At 39.1% G+C, this 23,661-nt stretch overlaps 1 protein-coding gene across 5 annotated transcripts in view; it reads left to right on the forward strand.

The window, feature by feature from the left end:
• Positions 1 to 23,661, forward strand: part of NR3C2 (nuclear receptor subfamily 3 group C member 2) — a 322,324-nt gene that overhangs the window by 139,379 nt on the left and 159,284 nt on the right. For 4 of the 5 annotated variants that reach the window (XM_081811789.1, XM_081811786.1, XM_081811790.1 and 1 more), the window contains exon 3: positions 19,977 to 20,128. In XM_081811789.1, the coding sequence (XP_081667915.1) occupies positions 19,977 to 20,128 (152 nt within the window). The remainder of the gene's footprint in view (positions 1 to 19,976; positions 20,129 to 23,661) is intronic. The other variant, XM_081811787.1, reaches the window with a different exon arrangement.

Genomic DNA, 23,661 nt, shown 5'->3' on the forward strand with positions numbered 1-23,661 from the left:
GTGGTAAAGAATGAATGCAATGCTTGATTTAAATCAAGTTAAATTCTTAGTTCGTCCTACATCAAGGATAATAGGTGCATATTATATACAAATTTGTCAACATATGCATTGCTTTTCTGAAAAGACTCTGAACCCTTCTGGTTAATAGAGCTGAAGACTTAGGGCTTAGCTTTGCTCATATTTTATTTTTGAATTGTTAGTCATGAATTTTTAGAGTGTATTTTCTCTTTACATAAACCTTGCATAAAATGCATATTTTTGATAGTTACAGCACTTCCAATAACAGGAAGAAAAGGAATTAAAGATTATGCTCATTTAATATTCTCTCCACCAAATTTGTCTAATTTAATCACTTATTATTTTGCTTTAGAATAACAATTTCTGAAAATTTTCTTCAATATGTTAGGGTGAGATTTAGCTATTTGAATTTTGTTTTCCCTTTGGCAGTTCTTGGCCTCAAAATTCAAGATTGGTTTCTTAAACTAGAATGTTGAAAAAAAAATGAGTAGTTCTTATTATTAAAGAATACACACTTTTTAAGTAGCAATGTGGGGTGAGATATAGTAGTCTACGTATGTTATGTACGTGTGTATACATGTATTTTAAGTTTAAAAATTCAGTGCATTTCTTACCAGATAAAGTTTCTTAAGGAGTTATTTCCCTGACAAATTTGTAAGAAAAAGTGGGCTTTTTTGAGAGATGAAAGGTTTGGGGTTTAGGTAAGGGAGATCCAGGCATTATACAAAACTTTTAAAAATATGTTTTTATATTTATGGTTATCAGTTCATATTTAGTCTTCCTAAGTTATTTGTAATCAGAGTAGGGTCCTCTGAAAATCTTACACATCATTTAGCAAATCTGAATGCAAGCTGTCTTCAACTTAAAAAACAAGTTGTATTTCAAAACTTAATTCTGTAACTCCTTTGAAACATTTCCTGAAAGATCGTTTCTTAACTAAATAATGTTATTCATAGCAGGGTTCCATCTCTGGATGCTAGGGATCTGTTTTCCTTTCCTTTTAGAAAACACACTTTGGCTCCGAGCAAGGTAATTCATACGGAGACCAGAAGTATGGGTTTTCCTTTCATGAGGTGCTATAGATGTCGAGCTGTCTGTCTCCTGCCTTCCCAAGTCTTGGCCTTGGCTGTTGGCCTTGGGTCCCGATGACTAGTGTGGCTGCTGCCACAAAGCTAGCAGATTTCTGGCATGAGTGCTGCGTGGGGTGGAGGTAATGGGAGCAGCCTTCCGGAGGTGTGGATTATTTTAAAATCAGGCACCATTTGTAAAACTTTTATTTCCTGTTATTCACTTGAACTTCACAGCACAAATAAAAGAACACATATAATTTTGATGTAGATTAATTTGTTAGAGATTTGGACACTGTGTTATAATATTTAAAATCATGTAGTACTTCATGTGCCTGTGAGGATGACCCATAGCCATGAGGATTCCAAGGCATATTATTTTCTATACAGTGATGATTCATATCGTTTTAATAGTCTTTAAATGTCCTCTTTGGGTACTCATTATCTTGCTTAATATCACAAAGTAACAGACTTGAATTTTTTTTGGAGCTGAAATTTAAGCTTTTATTAGAATATCCCGTTTTGTAGGATTTTATGCTAATATTTATCAAAAAAAAAATGAGATGATGCTGATCTTCAAGTTGCTACCATAGATTTGGTTCCCCTAAAAGGTTTAACTTTTAGTGTATACTACAGGAGATATTTATGATATTTTGATTCCTTTTATAAATTGAAACTTTGCTTCTAAAGGTCAAGTGAGACAAATACTACTAAATGGTATTATCAAGTCACTGAACACACAATAGGTTGAGACTCAACCATGCCTTGAAATAGTATGCAAACAAATGTAATCAATTATTTTAACTAGAGTAAAAGACAGCTGTCAAAACTCTTGAAACTATTTATATAAAAGAGAAATTTATCACTAGGTTATGGTATTACTGTTATAAATTGTTTCAGTCGTGTAAAAGAAAAAAAGTGAAACTGTTGCCTTCCCTTATACCTCTGTGAGGTGTTACCCCAAGTTTCTCTTGAACAAACAGTAGGAAGTTGTGGTACACTTTTAAGAATGATTGAAATGTGTTTCTCAGGAACAGCCGATTACTATTACTGATTGTGGGGAAAGGGAGGGTCCCATACTCATCTATTTTCATCCAGCTCCACTTGATAAATACACACCTTAATGGAACTGTTGTTACCACCAGACTCTAGTCCTTTATCTAGTTTTGGGTATGGCTTGCTGGGACTCTGCCTATTATTAGGAAGAAGAAATCCCTGTCCCAGGAATACTGCCATTATTCCTTTAACTCTTGCACAAGGTCTTTTAACTTTGTGCAACTGAGTAATAAGAGTAAATACTGCCATTATTCCTTTAACTCTTACACAAGGTCTTAACTTTGTGCAACTGAGTAATAAGAGTAAACTCTTCTGTCAGTGGTCTTTTGTTACTATGTTCTGGGTCTACTTCAAGATCTGTAAAATGCACACAAGACCAACTACATCAGACTCGTATTTAAAAACACTCCAAAACCCACAGTTAAATATATCTAAATTAATCAGAACCTGCACTTACTAATTTGTATGCAAAATTCAAGTAGTTAATAGGGAATCGTCAGCAAAATAGCACCTCACTCCTGTGGTGCCCCTGCCTGGTGCATGCCCCCCGCTCCCCGCCTCCCATTCTAAGAAATATTCTTAGGTCAAACATATTAAGCCTGCCTTAAAATGTTCACAGTGAGGATCCTAAGGCTCTGAGGTGAAAAATCTTCCATTAGATTCACTATATTCTGTATATTTTAGAATGATTTTAATACCAGTTTTAAGGGGAAAAAAGGAAATTTATAAGTAATATTCAAGTAGTATCACAAAATTTCATAGAACAAATTATCCCATTTTTATGACAATCACATTTTATATTAATCATAGTTACTATGTTTATTTAAATAAGCCTATGATGGAATATTTTTCCCTACTTCAGGAATTACAAATTGAATTAGAAATTTGTTCAGAGTTGTTTGGTATCTGTTGACTCTTGGAAACTCCAGATTTTCTTCCTATTAGTTGTGCGAATGGCACATGACAATATCAATTATTATCATTATATCTCATATTTTTAAATGGTTTATAAAAAGATTAGCTTTATACTTTATTAAAAAATAGAATTCCTTGTCAACTCTTTTTTATTTAAATTTTGAAAATAAAAGTAAGCAAAACTTTCTAGCTTAATTTTAGACCTGAACAAATTATTTTCCAACCCTGCAAGTGTATGGTAGAAAACTCCTTCTCCTGTCCTAACAAATCCTTTCCCTACCTTTAATTTCTCACACTTATCATTTTTCTAATGATCTTTCCGGTTAGCATGGCTGCAGTTATTTCAACTAATGAATAATCTTCTCTGCTCAGAAGATAAACCGTGAACTTAAATGCATACTTCAGAACCATATTCCCTCCGTCATAAATTTATTTCTACCATTATTTTCCCATTTCTTTCTTGGAAATGCCTGCCATTTTTAGGCAACTTTTCTGGCTAAGCTTGTATATATCCACCTTTCTAGGACTCCAATAAATTGCCGTTTGTCTCCTTGAACACCATCTGTTCTCAACAGCAGTTCCTTTAAAACACTTACCATATTCGGAAAGTTTATGCTGCTTCCAGCTACCTAGTTTTTTTGAAAGGTTTATTTTTCTCCCTTTCCTTTCTCACCTGCATTAACTTTACTTTTTTCCCATGAACTGGCTTTCTATTATCTGTATTGAACATGCTGGCCGGTTTTTCTCTGCACGTGATGGGGTCTGGGCTGGGCAACACCCAAAGCCTAGGGTAGGGTTTCAGTGTCCTGGACAAGCCAGGGGGACTCCTTGGGTGAGAAGAGCTTCCAGGTTTATCTACCCCCAACACTGTTATCTATGTCTACCCCTCAGTAACCCGGCCGAGGCCAGCTACCTGTCTCTTGCTCTGTAGCTCGGCCCTCTGCCTCTGCCTAGATGGCCCTGATTCTGTTACCTTGTTTCCAAGGGCCTTGTTGACTTGGAACCTTTCCTTTATAACTTTGGGCATCTCTGCGCTTCCTGGCCCTAGCAGGTTGCCCAGCGTTTTCCCAGTGTGCCTTCTCTGCCTCTCATTCTTCTCTTGGCTTCCTGACCACCTTCCTGTCTCAGCCCCTTCTCAGGTGTCCATGTTGGCTCTTATAAGTTGCCTCCTTTTCCTCTTTCTCAGTGTGTTGGGATCACAGCACCTCTGAGGCCTACTCCTTTTCATTTCTGGGTCTTCAAAAACTATCAGTTTGGATAAGTTTTACTAAATTAAGGGGTGAGGGGAAAGGTCAAGATGCTATCTGATTCCTGAACATTATTTTACTATATTAAAAAAATTATACTGCTGACCATATCCTTTAAAGCATGGTGAAATTTGTCTAGATAGAAATACATGTACGTTCACACATTTGCATTATGTTCCCTGTGTGTGGAAATATTTTATATTTCTCTCTGCTGGAGAGTGCATATAGTATATGTAGTGTTTCAAACACTAGAAAGAGAATATTGGTGTAGATTTCAAAATTTATATTGCAGGGGCACCTGGGTGGCGCATTCAGTGAAGCGTCTACCTTCAGCTCAGGTCATGATCTCAGGGTCCTGGGATTGAGCCCCCTGTTCAGGGGGCATTCTGCTTCTCCCTCTTCTTCTGCCCCTCCCCACCACTTGTGCTCTCTTGCTCTCTCTCTCAAATAAAATCTTTATAAAAAAATTTATATTGCAAGCAAGTTGTTGATCATACGGTTTTAATAGAGGACATATGCAATGTCCTTGAAATCAAGTCAGGACATCTAGCAGTCCTAGTTCTGAGACACTGAAATTAAACATAGGAAATTTAGTACATTGTATTTTATGTATTTCCATATAATAAAATAGAGAAAGGGCAGTCTCATATCTTTGGTTGTAGGTTATCAGGTTGGTATCAGTTGACTGTCCTGTTTCTCATCTGGCAGCAGTATAAGGCAGGAAGACATTTTTGAAGCAAGGTAGATCTAAGTGACTTCTATACCACTTCTTGCCTTGTCAGTTACAACTGAAGGAATGCCCTTCCTTCCTCAACCTCTTCACCATCTTTCATCACTATTCATAGGTACACAAATCCTTTTTCCCCCACAAACCCCACTGGAACTACTTCTGACCACTAAACAATGTCCTATTTGCTTTGATATCTATGCCATTTGCCTTGTTTTAAAAACCTTTTTCATCTCTTCTCAGATCTTTTCCAAAAGGAAAAGCCTAACTTATAAAAAGCTTTTAAGAAAAGCTTCTGTCATTGCTTTTAAGAAAAGCTTCTGTCATTGCTTTTAAGAACGTCAGGGAAATTTTGATGTTAACAGTTGTCTTTAATAAGTACAGATTTTTGCACCCTTGGAAGGTGATTACATTGGGCATTAAAGCCAGTAGTAAATATGAGTACCTTTTCATTTGAAGGACTACCACATCTCACTGAAAGCAAGGAAAGACTGGCATGTTTACTTCAGTAATGCCATGGGTATTTACACACACACACCCAGGACTTAGCAATAGAAGTATGTATCTAAATCCTGTTTATGATTCAGTACTCTTGGGAATACTTTTTTGAATCTCTGTGATTCCCATCTCATTTGTAAGAAATAGAAGTCATGTTGAGTTGACTGAATCTAGAACTGTCATTTAGTTTTTCTTGCCTTGAGAAAGGGCTATTTTAAGCAGACTTGCTATATTTTTTAAGAGAGAATAATATGAAAATATTTCAGAAATTAATACATATATTAACATCTCTTTATTTTCCAGTAGAGATTTGTCTGTACCGCTGGGCCTTCCATCTCCATTCTGGCACTAGAAAATGACCTCCAGATGTCAGGGATTTTAGTGTATTTTGTTAGCTGATACGTGTCAAAGGCAGAACAGTGTCTGGCATATGCTAGGTACTCAGTAATGGAGTTGAATAAATGAAAAGAGGGGCAAAACAGTCGTTCATAGCACACAACCATAGGCTTGGAGAGATACTTGGAGGTAACTATCCCTATTCCTTAGTACCAGAGTAGCACCAGAGATAGGGTAAGGAAGGAGGTGTAAGTGAGCCTAACAGTGGGCTAGTTCTTCCTTCTTCCACTCCCAACTACTGGCCCTTTTAATTTAAATTAAATATTAAAACAATTTTAATGTCTGCTCTAATTGGGACCAAATATACCTGCACCTCTGATTTTAGTGGTAGCTTTATTTCTCAAAGCCAAAGGAGTTGGGGCAAGAGGAAGTGGGACAGAGATGGGAAGAGAAAGAGGTAGAGAAAAGGAGGAAGAGGCAGAGTATTTGGGAGATTTTTTTTCCTTGATTTTTCCTTAAGTATAGGGTAGGGTGCAAGATATCTGGGAAAGATGGTAGCTAATGAAATAAATACAGTGTTTTTATGTACCCTCGTGTTGGCTACATATAGAATGCAGTAATTCAGTGGCTGTGTGTTAGCACATATGTGTGCAAACAGTCTTAGTTAACCAAAGAACAGCCTTCCTGCAACCTTAGGCTTCAAATATTTTTAGAGGGTGGAAATCAAAGAAACAGCTCCAAACTTCAAACCCTAAGAAAAACAAAGACCCAAAGAAAGTACTCAGGATTCTGTCATTGTTCTGTTCATGCCAAGTCAGGAAATGAGCATACAGTTTGGTTTATTAAAGTTCTTTAAAAAAAAAAACAACTAGCATTTTCACTTAAAAGTAAAAGTAATAAAATTGATCAGAAAAAATTAAGAAAAGTACATAACAACAGATTTTTAAATCTTAGCCCAAATTGGTGGAGTGGAGAACGTGGTAACGGAAGGGAACTTAGCAGTCTGGGGATGGGGATAACCAATATTTAACTTCACCCCAGTACTTCAATGTTACCTTGAAGGCCTAGGGTCGCCATACTTATTAGCAGAGTGCTGTTACCCACATAATAGTAAATGATCATTTTATTGAGTTTGAACTGCCATCCTATGGTTTCATCATTAAAGCCAGAGGCCAGAAATGCATTATATGGAACCATAACAAATTCCAGATTTTTCAGGTCAAAAGCAGTTGAAAAACAGCTATTTCATATGGCTGAATCCTACAAATTGTGCTTGAGCGGGAGAATTTTAAAAGGGAGTTAATTCTATGAGGAACATGGGCAACTGTTGGAATAGAACAGCATTGATTCATCATTCCTGAAGGGCATGGGGATGAGGTAGAAAAGGTGTCTCTGAATTTCTGTGCAGACTCAGTCATCTAAACCTTCTGACCAGTGCCCTATGGTTGTTCCCACCTAAAGCCTCTATTTTCTTTTTTTTAAAGATTTTATTTACTTATTTGAGAGAGGAAGTGTGAAAGAGAGAGAGAGCACAAGTGGGGGGGGTGCAGAGGGAGAGAGAGAAGCAGACTCCCCGCTGAGCACGGAGCCTGACATGGGGTTCCATCCCACAGTCCCAGAATCCAGGATCCCGGGATCATGACTTGAGCCAAAGGCAGATGCTTAACTGACTGAGCCACCTAGGTGCCCCGCCTCTGCTATTTTCTTCTCAAAAAATTCTTAATGAAAAATACGTGAAGGGCAGCACATGGTGACACTGTAGAAGATTTTTGCATATATGTGTGTGTATGTGTCTCCTCTTCAGTGTGTGTGTGTGTGTGTGTGTGTGTCTGTCTGTGTGTGTGTGTGCGCGCGCACCTTATTTTCAGAGCTTACCAGTGAGGCTGGTCTATCCCCTGAGTAGCATTTTGCAGTGCTGACCAAATCATTCCTTTTGATGCCTGCTGACAGGATCCAGGTACAAGTCATGCTGCCTTTCAGCACAATAAGGACAAGGTTGCTTTTTGTGTGTGGTTATACTGTAGGCTTCCATAAAGAAAACCCCTGATGACTAGAAAAGCTCATTAGTGTTTTGGAAAGGGACATATTTTTTTACATGTTATAAGCTAATGTGGGAATAAGAAAGATTTTTTTTTTTTCCTGATAGAGTCCTTATACTTTTACTGAAAGAGTATCTCAGAGTATTAAGCTGACCTGAAAGCAATAATGTTATTTCAAAATTATAGAATGAACCCTAAGAAAGTAAGTTTATTACTTGGGAACTTTTTTCCAATTTTTTCTCTCAAATGATTCCTCATTGATTATCTAACAACTGAAATGTTAAAGAATGAATTTATTTAATCCCATTAATTATAACCATTCTTTAGGGCTTTGATATCATATTAAGGTGCTAATTTTAATATTTTGAGGGGTGCCAACTCTGCTGAAAGTCAGATATTGAGTAGATTTGAAGTAAATATGGCAAGATGTCATGTCAGCAAAAGTACTGTCACGCTGTCATTAATTTATAGATTTTTGAGTGAGCTTCTGTAAACCTATCACATGTACATTCATGAAATAATGAAGGATATCCCTTTATCCTATGTCAAAAAACTTAGGATAAGGCAGATAGAATAGGAGGTTGTGAGTTCTTACAAAAGCCCCTGTAATCTCATGTCCGAGTCTTACATAGCAGTGATAGTGGAATTGACTTGGTGAATCAGAGGGTAATACCAGCGGCAAGGAAAATGATTATTTCTAGAATGTAAGAAAAACCCCTCAGGGAAAAAGCAGTTTGGAGCTTTGACTCCTTAATTAAATTTATAGAGAGAAGCCATGTTCTACTGCACAGAAAGGCCATGATGAAGCATGTTTTACATCAACTTTTTGAAACTGTGGTAAACAGAACACACTTTGATCAGTCATTTCTACATAACTCAGGTTCAAGGTCCATAGCTAGGTTCAGTACCCATTAGTGCTCAGTCTCTCGTTCCATCTGTGTCTGCATCTAAGTCTGCATCTTAACATAATGGTAGTTAACATTCAGGGGAAAAAGTTAAATCGTGTGTACTACATATAGTATGTTTCAAAAGCAAAGTTACTGTAATTAAAAACACTCAAGCAAGCGTTTTGTAGTAATCTCCTTAAAACACGCTTTATACGCTCAAGCAAGCATTTAGAGGTAATCTCCTTAAAACATACTTTATAAAGTACTGACCCACAGATGATGTGATAAGTTTATTTTTTCCTTCCAGAGGATTCTAGATAACTAACTTATGATGTATAATACACTCACATATGCCAGTGATCACAGAGGCAAAATAAAATGTGGAGGCATCTTTTTTAGCACATATATTTGGTCATTGTCTTGGCAACCAGTGATTGACATATACATGCTCAATAAATGTTTCTGAAGATGATTTGATGTTAGGTCTTTTTAGAGACTCCGCATACACTCAAGTGTATTGTACTACCAGGTATGGTTTTGTGAGAAGGGCAACGTCCCTGAATTTGGAAACTCCTTAATAGAAAGATGTGGACTGCTTTTCGCTTCAGTATGGCTTATATATGTGTTTTATATATGCATAAAAATGACTATCACTAAAGGCAATGGTGTCAACCATGACAACATCCCAGTGGTCAACCTTAAGTCTTGTTCTCTTGGTGGCATTTGACACTGTTGACCTTCCATTGAAGTGCTCCTCCCTTTGATGCTACGTCTGCGTTATCTTGCCTTTATGCTTCCCTCCTCTTTCTGTTCCCCCCCCGCCCCCGGTTTGTTTGTTGAATTTGTCTTTTCCTGCCTGACCAGAAATGTTCATTTTCTGTAATTTCCATTTGTGACCTTTTCTCCTCATTTCAACTTCTCCTTGGGTGAATTCATTCATTGTTCTGTGACTAAAATCTAGAGTCCTTGCTCTCTAAGAACAACCTATCTTGGGGTGACTGGGTAGGTCAGTTGGTTAAGCATCTGCCTTCAGCTCAGGTCATGATCTCAGGGTCCTGGAATCAAGCCTCACGTTGGGCTCCTTGCTCGATGGGCTCCCTCTGCTGTCCCCCTGCTTGTGCTCGCTTGCTCTCTCTTTCTGTCAAATAAATAAAATATTTTTAAAAAATAACCTATCTTTCAAGTTATGTTCCACCCTCGCTTTTGTTGAATGTGGTTTTTGTGCTTATACTATCTAGTGGTTCTTACTTTTCTTCCAGTTCATCAGATCTTTTTGCTTTCAGTGTCTGTGTTGTACACATTAAAAATCATAATCAGGTCACTTTTATTATGACCTTTAACATGGTAGATTTTTGTACCCACCTCCATTTTCCATGCCATGTTTTCAGTTGTCTACCAGATATTTCAACTCAGTGTCCTACAGTCATCTCTAACTACTTAATCTAGTGTTAGAGACCCTCCATGATTTGGGCCATTTTTCACGCTTATCTCTAGAATGTGTTCCTTGACTTTGGATCCCAGTGCATTTTGCCATTGTCTGGACTTTTTTCTTGGTGCAGCTCATTTTTCAATTTGGATTTATTTTTAAGCCATGGATGACTCTTATCATGTACTTCAATATTTACCAATCTCCAGGTCTTATCTACCCTACTCAATTTTAAACTTATTGAGAGTAGAAGCCATTTGTTATTTTTGTATTCTCAGAAGGCCTTTCACATAGCTTGTATTTAGTAAAAATCATTTGATTAAAATGATTCATTAATAATACAGTGGTCTATAATTACATTTGACTGTTTGTTTTGTTAGAAAATACATTTTAATCTAGATTTAAATATTTTTGCCTATTTTCCAAAAATAGGTTTTGCATATTTTGATCAAATGCTTATTTGTCTAGCTATAGTTTAAGGAGAAAAAGTTACTCAAATGCCCTTCTAACATAGATCCTTATTTATAAAATGAAATTCTACGCATAGTAGTGTGGGCTTCAGTTTGCTGTGATCCAAAATAATTCTACCTTTTTTTTTCTTTTAAATCTATATCAAGATATTTTTCTGCTATGCTGAAGCTACGCTTTCTTGACTATGATTTTAAGTCTTTTATGGGCAAATTTCCTTCATTTAAATGAAATTTAGAGTGTAGAAAATACATATCACATTAAACGGAGCCACTCTAATATTATTAATGGTATAAATTATCATGAAAACAAACAAAAAAGTAAATTGGAAAAGACTGAACAGCCATAGCTGCGCTTTAAATTTTCATTTTCCAAGCTAATTATATCCTTGAATTTTTGTGTTGGGTAACTTTGTAACCTTCACACAACTGAGATTATAAGATACACCAATTTTTTAAATTCCTATCTGTGGTGCATCATGAATTGTGACTTAGGAGGATGAACCCTATTTAGAGATGAATTACCCCCCCAAACATTAATGATTCATTTATCATCAAAGATAACACCATAAAGGAAAATATACCATGAGAATCACTCCCAAATATTCCCCCTAGATAATGAGGAAACTAGAATGAGATACCTCAGGTTAAATATCATGATTCAAAATATATGTTTATCAAAGCAAGAAGAAATAGCAAAAAAGGTTTTGTGTTGGGGTTTTTTTGGCATATTTTATGTGTGGGTAAATTTAGCATTTTAGTAAACCAGTTGTTAAAGGTTGATTTATGTTCTTGAAAGGTTTTTTTTTGAGTGTTCTCCAGAAACTTATGTTTCTTAGATTCAGTGTTTTTTATATAAAAATATATTTGAATCTCTGATTGTTTATTCTAATGATCTAATGTGGCTGTGTCCGACTTGCTTATCACAGACATGAAAGGAACTAGAATGCTTACAAGAAATACTTAAATCCACATGCACACAAAACAGTGCGTGCAGTAAATATACAATATGGCTATTGTAGTACCACTATTTTATAGTATATTTTTAAAAACCTTTTCTTTTGCTGCTTACCAGTGTTCTACCTGCTTATATAAATTAAAAGTAGTACAGAAAAATATAATAGAGAAAAGTGGAATTATCTGTAGTTTGACTACTATGGCAGTCACTGTTAAGGATTGTAGATCCTACAGTACCACTGATTGATTATCACCAGAATTTAAATAACACTGAAGATATGTCACTGTTCTTAGAGGTCTTACATATATTGAGTAAAATAAGGCACTCCCCGTTTTTCCTGTGAGTAAACTATCATTTAATTAATTGTTATTACATTATTTACGAAAATAGAATATAAGGTACCAATACTGTCCTACCACTGTCAGATCCAAAACAAACTCTCCCTACCCCGCCCACCTACCCTCTATCCCTATCTTATATATTAACAGCACTGCCATCCAGTTATTCTGCAAATCTGTCAGTACTATCTACGTTAAAGAAAAAAGGGTCCTTTCTCAACATCTTTCCTACTTAACGTGTAGAAGCCATTATCCTGCCCTGGCTGGGGCGTTACTGGGTCTCCTTTGCTGTCCTCCCTGATTCCCAAACCAGCCACTCCTCCGGTCCATTCTCCACACAGCAGCCACAGTGAGGTGTTTAAGTGTCAGTCAGATCATGTTCCCTGCTTGCTTGAAACACGTCAGTATTCACCTCACTGCTGATGGCTCAGAACAGTGTTCCGACTCTTTACCGTAGCCTTCAAGGCCCATGCGGTCCTTCTCTGTCCTCCTTTGGGGCCTTACATCCCATCTCCCGTCTCCCCTCCCTCCTTGTTGCCTGCACTTCGGCCACGGTGCCCTCCATGTCTCTGGAACATGTCACAGTCAGTCTGTCTTCCCATAGCTGGCTACTTTGTCATTCAGTGTCCTCAAAGATGTCTTCTCAGGCTACCTTTCTAAAGAATCCTATGCTCCACCACCCCATCCAGTCTCAGTCTATCATTTTCTTTCTAGCGCTTACCATTCTTTGCAATTGTTCACTTACTTCTGTATTGTCTCTCTATTACAATAGAAACTCCACAGCAACAGAACCTTCTCTCTTATTCGTCACAGTGGTGCCTATGGGAGGCCTTCAGTGCATTGCTTAATTACTGAGTGATTTAAACACACCAGCATGTTCAGATACAAGGATGCTTATTGAAGTATTGTTTGTATGTTCCTCAAAATTCTCACCCCGCTCTAGATAGCTGGCTGAATACTAGAGTTGATTACACATGGAAAAGTTCTTTTTAGCAACTGGTGGTGATGCTGGAAGCATATATGTGATGAAGTGACAGTACAAAAGATAAGTTAACAAAAAAGATAGGTTTGTTTAATTCACACTGAGTTTAAGAAACGAGACAGTATTTTCATATGAAGAAATTTCAGTTCACTGAATAGTGGGTTAATCACTACTGTGTTGTTCTGTAATTGTTATAAAGATGGAGAAAGATAGTTTTACATATGGTAATTCCTGGAACAACATGGTACTTTACAGTTTCTCAGTGAGCTGGTTTCTCTGGTCATGTTGTGTTTTGTTTTGTTTTGTTTTTCAGTCATGTTTTGATCACTAAAAATCCATTTTTTCTCACATAGCTTCTTACTGCTTCTTCCTAAACATCCCGCATTTCAGGGACTGTTTTTGATGATTGGCTAGTGTATCCCCTTCCAAATGTCACCAAAATCAGCATGCATCTTGAACCTTTGATTATTGTCTTCAACTTCTTCACTGGGTCATTAGAATTATTATTTTTGGTACTAAAAATAGCTGCATTTTACTTGTATTTCCCTAAAAGAGACACTGATAATGTTCATGTGTTCTTCTTTATAGTATTTTAACATTTGTATGAAATCTTATGAACAACTAACTCCCTTTGTCTGTTAATTATAAACTTCTTTTTGTGAACAATGTTTCTTTGATTGCCAAGACCAAAAATCATCAGTTTGGGTAGTTTTTCCCAACCTGTCAATATTAAAATGGTTTTTAGGGGGTAGAGTACCATTTTAATGCATACATTTATAGAGGAATTTTAACCAAAATCAGCAGAGATGCAATCATGTAGATGTAAAATTTTAAGTGCCATGTGATTAGCTGTTCTAGAAAGAATACGTTTTTACATGGAGTTGCTTTTATGCTTGATCTAGATCAAATGATGATTATTTGTAGTGTATAATACATTGTCTTTAATTTGAGCTTGAAATTTGATTTGTGTAAAACTTGATCAGGACAGGCTGTCCCATTTATCTTTTGTATCCACCTTTGTCTTAAAAGAATATCTTGAAAAGAATCTTAGAGATTTCCTATGTAACCTTGTTATGATGCAAATTATGGTCTTGCTAAGGTTTGACCAGGAAATGGCTGAGCCAGGACTGGAGCGTGAGCCTCTGTTCCTGCCTTTGCCCCTGCATATTTGGCCCTGCAGTCTGGACCTCACAGCCTATGCAGCTGCCTAGTAAATAGACTATACTATAAAGTTGAATTCTGACATACAGAATCAACTTAAAAAGCTTTGTATTTTGATAACACTCGGTGTCTAAGAAGTGAGTTCAAGGTCTGCCCCTCTGTCCTTCCCTTCCTGCTTTCTTTTTTCTCCTTTTCCTTCTCTGTCCACCCCCTTCTAAAATGTACCGATGTATTGCTTCAAACTACATCTAATACTTCCCAACATGTGCCACATTTCACGTTCACAGATAATGGCCTGATAGAGTGTCCGTAGAGACCAGCATTTTCCTGACCCACCTACTCTTTGTGGCCGGTCTTCTATGTTAATAATGCATATGTTTGTGAGACAGCTGACTGAGCTTTGGAGAGTAGCCTGTGTCCCTGGATGTTCCCCCTCCTCCCCTTTTCCTCTCTGCAAAGCTAAATGAACCGCATGGGAATTGAACCTGTAACCTTGGCCTCATTAATTTACCTTCTGTACGGTCACCTCTTGGAAATTTATGTTCTACTGTAATGAGATTAGGAGTGCAATTCCATTCATTCAATAAATAGTAGCACCCCTGCACTAATGGAAGCAGAGAGCCCAGAGGCACAGGGCAAGGTTTTCGCCCTCAAGGGTTAGGATCAGTACGCAGGTCACTAATGTAAGGCCGGAAGTGAGGACTGCTGAAAGGCGGGGGTAGCCAAGTGCTGCAGTGACTCAGGAGGAAGGCGAGGGGTGCTTGCGGCTGGAAGAACACCGAGGCCCTGGAAGGATGGATGCATTGCCAGGAGTGGTAGCAGGGGAGAGGAAGCGGGGTGTGCACACCAGCAGGGGTGCCCACGTGTGGCCGGCACGAGGCTGGGCACATGAGGGGGCCTACTGGGGAGGTTGGGAGGGGAAAGAGGACTTAGCTGTCCTACCAGCGTCGTCATTCGTGGTGGGGGAGGGGGGCGATGGAAGTCCTACAGTCAGAACTCTTAAACAGGAAAATTCATTTCTCTGCTACTGGAGGAGGAGTTGAAGGGAGGAGAGGCTGGTGTCAGGGAGGAACCCTTCAAAAGTGCGTGACAGGGGCTGGTACCGTGTTCACAGCAGGCGTTGAGGCTGAGGCCAGAGAGCAGACCCGGTAACTGTTAGATTTGACAGTTAGGGAGGTTTCATCCTGGGAGGCTCGCCGATGGCAGGACCCTTCCAGAAGCTCAGAGAATACAGAAGTAGAGATGTTATGTAAGGAAGTGAAAACAGGCAGTTGGACATGGGGGAGCGCGATGGGAGACAGATATGAAGATTTGGGAAGTCATTCACCAAGAGAGCTGTGGGAGCTGGGAGAGTGAATGAGATCAATAAAGGATAAAGTATAGAAATAAGAAAAAAAGGATGGCCAAGGGTCGAGCTCCGAAGAAAAGCTACACTGATGATCTAGAAAATGAGGACTCTGAAAAACAGAGGAGGCGTGTTAAGGAGAAGGGGCTCACTACAGTGTGACAGAAACCTAGGAGGCCGAGGGCTGTGAGAGGTGTGCAGAGGCAAATTTGCTCTTGTGTCATTGATAGCACGAGGGAAAAATAATTCATGTTTGCTTTAGTTTTATAATTAAAGAAAATTGTTTTAATTTGGATTTCACAATCTGTCCTTTTAATGCTAGACTCTTTTTTTTAATTTAATTTAATTTTATTATGTTAATCACCATACATTACATCATTAGTTTTTGATGTAGTGTTCCATGATTCATTATTTGCGTATAACACCCAGTGCTCCATGCAGTACGTGCCCTCTTTAATACCCATCACCAGGCTAACCCATCCCCCCACCCCCCTCCCCTCTAGAACCCTCAGTTTGTTTCTCAGAGTCCATAGTTTCTCATGGTTCGTCTCTCCCTCCGATTCCCCCCCTTCATTTCCCTTTCAACTTCTCTGAATTTGTTTCCACTGCATACTTTTCACTCTCAAGACAGTTAAAAACAGATCTCATTCCTTTATATAAGGAGTGTAGTAGGACTTCAGAATTGGTGATGTGGTGGGTTTTATGATACCTGTTGTGACAGTGCCCGTTATTTGAAATCACTCATTTATTCAAGTGCTGACTGGGGACCTGCTCTGCACCAGCTACTATTCCAGACACTGGGGACACAATGATAAATAGCAGAAGAAAATCCCAGCTCTTACTGAGTTTACTTTCTTGTGTGGATGTGGAAAACAATAAACAGTACAGAAGTAAAGTAATCAGTATATTAGATGGTGATATGTTCTAGGAAGAAAAATAAAGCAGAAAGGGGATAGAGGGTCCTGAGGAAGGGGGCATTTTCAGTAGCATGGTCAGAGTAGGCCTGACTGAGAAGGTGACATTTGGATGAAGCCCTGAAGGAGGTACAGGAGGGAACTCTATAGGTATCTAGGTGAAGAGGGGACAGCAAGCGCAAAAGCCCTGAGGTGGGAGCACACACGGTGGGCTTGGGGGCTAGTGAGGAGGCCAGTGTTGCTGAAGTGGTGTAGGCAAGCAGAAGAGGTTAGGGAAGTCTGGGAGGGCAGATTCTGGCTCTGTGGTCACATGGGTAACTGTGACTTTTCCTTTGAGTGAGAGGGAAAGCCCCTGGATGGTTTTGAGTAAAGGAGTGAATAAGGATCATTCTGGATACAGGGGAAGGAAGGGGGGGCAAGGAGAAACAGGAAGATCAGCTAGAAGGCTTCTGCAAATCCCAGGGAAGAGGTGTTGATGGCTTGGACTACTGGTTCCAGAAGAGGCGTGGGAAGTGAGCAGAACCTGGATGTATTCTGAAGGCAAAGTGAATAGAATTTAACAGGTTGGAGAAAAAGTAGAGTCAGAGATGAGTCCAAGTTGCTGTATTAGTTTGCCAGGGCTGCAGCAACAGAGGACCACAGACTGGGTGGCTTAAACAGCAGAAATGTATTGTCTCAGGGGTCTGAGGGCCCAAAGTCCGAGATTAACATGTTGGCAGGGCTGCTCCATTCTGAAGGCTGTGAGCGAGAATCTGTTCCATACCTGTCTCCTAGCTTCTGGTAGTTTTCTGGCAATCTTTGGTGTTATTTGGCTTGTAAAAGCATCACTGCCTTTATTTTCATGTGGCATTCTGCCTCTGTGTGTGTGTGTGTGTGTGTGTGTTTGTCTGTGTCTGTGTCCTAATTTCCGCTTTTTAATAAGAACACCAGTCATATTGGATAAGGGTCCCACCCTACTCCAGAATGCTCTCATGTTAACTAATTGTATCAGCTATGACCCTATTCCCAAGAAAAGGTCACACTCTGAGGTTCTAGGGGCCAGGACTTCAACACAGGAATTTTGGATAGGACACAGTTCAGCCCAAACAGTTGCCATTAACTGAAATGACTGTCTGTAGGAGGAGCAGGGAGAAGATCAGCAAACTTACAGACGTGTTAAGTTTGAGGTGCACCTCAGACACTCAGATGGACTCATCAGGCAGTCAGATAAATGGGTCAGAAATTCCAGGGAGATGTCTGGCCTGGAGATAAACATTTGGAAGTCCTGGGCATAGAGATCACAGAGAAAGTGAATTTGGATAGAAGAGAGTTACAAAAACTGAAGTCAAGAGATTATTAAGTTTGAGGACCAAGACCAAGGCTCTCAAAAATGTGAAATACAAGCCCCAAGGATGCTAGTAGTTGTGAAAAAGCAGTTCCATGTTAATGACAATTTTAAGTTACATTCTAATTGTTCACGAGGTCGAGGGATTTCCCTATAAAGTATAAGAGAGTCGGACAGAGCGTGGATTGAGTTTCACTGGCTAATATGCTGAAGAAGTTACTGGTGCTGAAATGGAATGTTTTGAATGCCATAAAGAAGTCAAAGGACACTAATAAAAATAACAAAGAGCGCTTTTCTCAGAAGGAGGAACAGCTTTGGAGAATATTGTTTCAGTCCTTGATTTAAGAAGTTATCTTCTAGAAAGTCAGTCATGCTGCAGTGTTGCAGCAGCTGAATATTTTCTTCCTTCTCCTGCTTTTGGTGAGAGCATAGGTAAAATAGTTCAGACCTTTTTTTTTTAATTCCCAGGTCAGAATTATTATTACGTTTTAGCTAATTGGGAGAACAGAAAAAGCATCACTGTAATGTAACCATTCTAGCCTTTTAGTATGTTTGAGTCTTTCCCCCCACATGCCTGCTGTGCATGGAGACAGATCTCGTGGCAGCAAGGTGAGGGTGGTGACATACAAGAAGTCTCTTCAGTTTTCTGAACATGTCCAGCTGGCATTTCTCCTAGCCATTGCCCTTTCTGCTTCCCCCGTCCCTTTTCTTGGTCTGGCTCTCATGCAATTGTGCTTCCAAATTCAGTTCAGTGGTCACCTTTTGGGAAGGGTTTCCCAAGGCATTTCCCCACCCTCCCAGTCTGTGCCACCATACTACCCTGCACCATAGCACTCCCATAATAGTTCATGTCCCCACTAACTGAAGGACAGAGACTGGGTTGGGGTATTTATTTCCTCAGGACCTTGCACAGGACCTGCAGGTAGGTATTCAGTAAATGCATGAGGACTAGGAATGAGTAACATCGCCTTCTTTGCCTGCTCAGAACACATCTGTCGCTGAACTGGGATTCCTTAAAACAGTTTTGTTTAAACTGTGCCATTAACTAGCAGTGTAATATATATCACAATATATATGAGAAGATCCCCCTTTGAAAGTATTCATATAGATTTTTTGCTTAAAGGGTTACATTTGTCCCTAAAAACTGATGCCCAGAACCCTTCAGTTTCTTAGCAGAAAGATACCTGAGATATTTACTATATGTGGCTTTTTTTTTTTTAAGTATTGACTGTGTCCCTTCAAATTAGTAAGCAAAATGTAGTGATTTGAATATACCTAAATAGGGTAACATGAAAAAATGCAGAAGCTTGAAGGGATAAAATTGCTGGCAGTAGAGGCAAGAATTTTTAAATTTTAGTTAGTGGATTGTTTTGGAAATGGGAGAATTTTTTTATCTGGCATAACTGAGATGCATAATCTGAGTCTGGGTGAAGAGAGTAAAGTACGGTAATAGTTCTTTGATACCAAAAATACTTCCCTGATGACTCGGCTCAGGATTCTTCTCTTCCCTGCCACCTAGAATGCAAATAATATTTTCTGGTCAACTTTCTCAAAAATAGGGGGAGGGGCCCCTGGGCACTTGGTGGCTTAGTCCGTTAGGTGTCTGCCTTCAGTTCCAGTCATGATCCCAGGGTCCTGGGATTGAGCCCCACATTGGGCTCCCTGCTCAGCAGGGAGCCTGCTTCTGCCTCTGCCCCTCCCCCTGCTTGTGCTCTCTCTCTCTCTCTTTCTCTCTGTGTCTGTCAAATAAATAAAATCTTTAAAAAATTATAATAATAATTGTCAGTTCTCCCAAACCTTAAAAAAAACAAGTAGGGGGGCGCCTGGGTGGCTCAGTTGGTTAAGTGACTGCCTTCGGCTCAGGTCATGATCCTGGAGTCCCGGGATCGAGTCCCGCATCCGGCTCCCTGCTCAGCGGGGAGTCTGCTTCTCCCTCTGACCCTCCTCCCTCTCATGCTCTCTGTCTTTCATTCTCTCTCTCTCAAATAAATAAATAAAATCTTTAAAAAAAAAAAAAAGTAGGGAGGAAAAGTATATATGTGATTATTATTTCTTGGTACCGAGAAAAGGCTTTGCTTTGCTATACAGAATTCTGGATAACATTCCTCCACTGATAGGGTTTTACCTTCATTTTCTAAGTCGCTTGTGTGACCAGTAGATACTGAATTCATTTATGGAACCATGAATATTGACAAATTTTGAGCTAAGCTATACAGCATATCACATGTGCTCCTGCAATGTATTTATTTAAATCTTTATTTCTCTCCTCAGCTCTTCTTTACGAAGTGTTTCTACTGGATCTTCAAGACCTTCCAAAATATGTTTGGTGTGTGGGGATGAGGCTTCAGGATGTCATTATGGGGTAGTAACCTGTGGCAGCTGCAAAGTGTTCTTCAAAAGAGCAGTGGAAGGTAAATGTTCATGTGGGTGTTCCTTTTACACATTTCCTTTCCTAGTGTGTAGCTTGCTTGCATAGTTAACTCTAAATCATTATTGGGAAATAATTCAAAAACATTTTTGAGGCAGTCTGTCCGTGATAAATAGTAGTAATGTCTTACCTAAAAACCACCTGGAGATTTTCCACTGAGCAGTATTTAATGGGCAGAATTTGACATGGGGAACTGCGATCAATCAAAAAGAAGTTTTTGTTTTTGCTTGTTTGTCTTTGTTTTTCAGTGAGCCTTAGAAAAATAATTCTCCATAAATTTAATTTGCATGATGTGCAAGAGCATTTTTACTAGGCATACATAGAATGCATCATGTCTTCTCTGTGTTTCTGTATCAAATATATGTCTTTGTGGCAAATTAAAACATTAATATCAGAATCCTGTCTGTAATTTAAGTTGTATTCCATACAGAATAATTTCATTTAGCAGCTGCTCCAGATTCCAGGTCCCTGCTAAAGTCCTATCTTTGTTCTAACTGAAGGTTTTCCAAACCAGGAAGTTAAATGAAACCTCTGACTACAATTCTGTAGGTGTATTTTGGCTAGCTTTTGCTTCTGTCCAAGTAATTGTACTTCCTCAGGAGAAGTAGTCTTTTAGTTTGTTTTTGCCTCCCTCCATCCTCACTTACAAGCAGTTAATTAACATCAGACTTAGTCCAGATGGTTTTATTAATGCTGACTACATGACTGGGTAAAGTGTAGAATTTTTGCTATTAGGAGCAGCGTTTACTGGCATAATTGACACTGATTTCACCAAGGAGTTCCACATTAAGACTCCTGTAGATTTATTTCTCAGGACAGTTTTCGGGGGGACGAATCAGTGCTTCAGAGACCTAAGGGGAAAGGACTTGAATGTTTCATCTTTGTTTTGCTGGTGACCATGAGGATATGTCTTCAGTTTCAGATGCAGAAGCTGACCAAGTAGTTATTTCTGTGCTTCTGGGATTGATTTTGCGTTATTTAATTAATATTACATGATTTTACATTATTTACACTATTAATTATTTAATAGTCCCCAAACCCAGCATTGAATTGGTAATGGGAGTTCTGTATTTCTTTCGCAGAATATGGGCTCTTGGTTACAGGTGACAGAAAATTGAATACAAACTGACATACACACCAGTGGAAATTCATTGGCTCACATAACTCTAAAGCCCTAGTGTAGGCTTGGCTTCAGACAAGCCGAGGTCTTAAGCCAGGTGGTTAGAACTCAATCCCATTCCCGCTCCCCCTTCACTTTGCTCTGGCTCTATGCTCATCCAGGTTCTCTCCTGGTGATGAGACAGCCACCAGGACCTCATGAAAAAAAGGTTCTCTGTTCCCAGCTGTTCTTATAGAAGGCCCCAGTTCAATCTCCTAAGACTGTACTTGGCTCCCACATTCTTCTCTGAACCAAACACAGTGACCTGGGAATGCAGTGATCTGACAGGCTCCTTCTGGCTGGAGTCGGCCAACCTAAGCTACCTAGACCAACAGTGGGGAAGAGTATTTCCCATAGGAAAAAATGGATCCTGTTAGCAGGAGACTGATTCCTGGAAAATAAATTTGTACGATACTGAAATCAATTTATTTTTTTCAGACTTTCCTCCCCTGACACCCCCTTTTCTCTTTCCTTAACTCTGTGATTGGCTCAGTAGAAGATAAATAAGTAAAATTGCCTCTGGTACTTTCCTAATGCCACTTTGTACCTTCCAATATAAGGACACCATACCCCCCCCCCCCACCCCTGACTCACTAATTAGTGAACAAAGTAAGGCAATATGTAAAACTAAAGCAGTGTGGAGAAGGGTGTTTGGAGGGGGACCCTCTGTGTTGCCCTGCATCTGGGTCAGCTTTCATATCAGGACCCAGGTTTCGGCTGTTTACAGAACCTGCACTTCTCTACTTCTGAAGCAAAAGGTTTTCCCAAAGTTTTTGCTTAGTTTTTGTTTTAAATAGTTTCTGTGGAAGTAACTGAGGAAAGAAGTGTTTTTGTAACTAAGGTATAAATAGATAAGGAAAAGCCTTGATATCTATATATCTTTTTCTTTCATTGGAAAGCTAATCAATAATGGATAATGAAACTTGATGAGCACTTTTTAAGACTTCTATTAATATAGCTTAGTCCCTATTTTGGGGGGGAATTACAATTTTAGAGCTCACCTGCATGAAACAAGGCTATAAATTTTGAATATAAACTTCATGAGACTGAGGACTTGTTTTTATTTTGTATTTGTGTTTCTTTACTGTCTTATTGTATGTAAGAGAGAGAATATATGAGAAATTAGATTATCTTTGTATCAGAACTTTTTGATTTAATTATTTTTATAATACCATATATAGTTTGAGGCACTAGTTATAAATTTATGGTATATAGATTTCTTTTTTATTCCCCTTTTACAGATGAAGACGGTTGGGATCAGACCCAGTCTACTAATCAAAATCATAAGGCCAAAAACTCAGACCCGTATTAAAGTGTTAGGACTCCACACTAGACCCAACCTAACATCTTACAACTCTAAATCTCAAAATCTATTTCTTTCATTTTCTGTAATTCTCAAGTTCACGGAAATTCTACCCTATATGTCGTTTGTTCACCAGGCATGCTACCTGGTGATAACGAAGGGAGTGATGTAAGCCTTGAGAAGACATAATTTGGCCCCCTTATATGATGCATATGTATGGGTGACTGTGGATGAATATTCATACACATATGCAAATATGTATGTGTTTTTAAATTTGAATATTTACTAAGTTTGTTTTCTGGCTTTCCCTGCTAACCTTAAGCTCCTCTTTAGATTACAAAAGCACAGAATTCCAAGCAGCAGTGGATAGAGAGGGAGCTGGGATAAGAGCAGTCAGTTAAGCTGAAAAGAACTAACCACACCAGGGCGCCTTGGTGGCTCAGTCGTTAAGCATCTGCCTTTGGCTCAGGTCATGATCCCAGGGTCCTGGGATCGAGGCCCTCATCGGGCTCCCTGCTCAGCGGGAAGCCTGCTTCTCCCTCTCCCACTCCCTCTGCTTGTGTTTCCTCTCTCGCTATGTATCTATCTGTCAAATAAATAAATAAAATCTTCAAAAAAAAAAAAAAAGAGCTAACCACACCAAAGACAGAACTGGAAGTGACCACTAGAGTGGAGACAGAAGGAAAAATGTAGCAGTCTGTGCTCTGAGTTTACCGGTTTAAGGCTTTATGCCCTAGAGCACTCCACTCTAAAGATTGGTATAATAGTGTAGCTGTAACTGTGTAGGAAGACTGAAAATCATTTTTTTTTATTCTTATGTTAATCCCCATACATTACATCATTAGTTCTAGATGAAGTGTTCCATGATTCATTGTTCGTGCACAACACCCAGTGCTCCATGCAGAACGTGCCCTCCTCAATACCCACCACCAGGCCAACCTATCCTCCCACCCCCCTCCCCTCTAGAACCCTCAGTTTGTTTTTCAGAGTCCATCGTCTCTCATGGTTCGTCCACCCCTCCGATTTCCCCCGCTTCATTCCTCCCCTCCCGCTACCTTCTTCTTCT

Source organism: Leptonychotes weddellii, chromosome 2 (genome assembly GCF_054177405.1).
Source record: "Leptonychotes weddellii isolate Sample4059 chromosome 2, ASM5417740v2, whole genome shotgun sequence".
In the NCBI taxonomy this organism is placed as follows: Eukaryota; Metazoa; Chordata; class Mammalia; order Carnivora; family Phocidae; genus Leptonychotes; species Leptonychotes weddellii.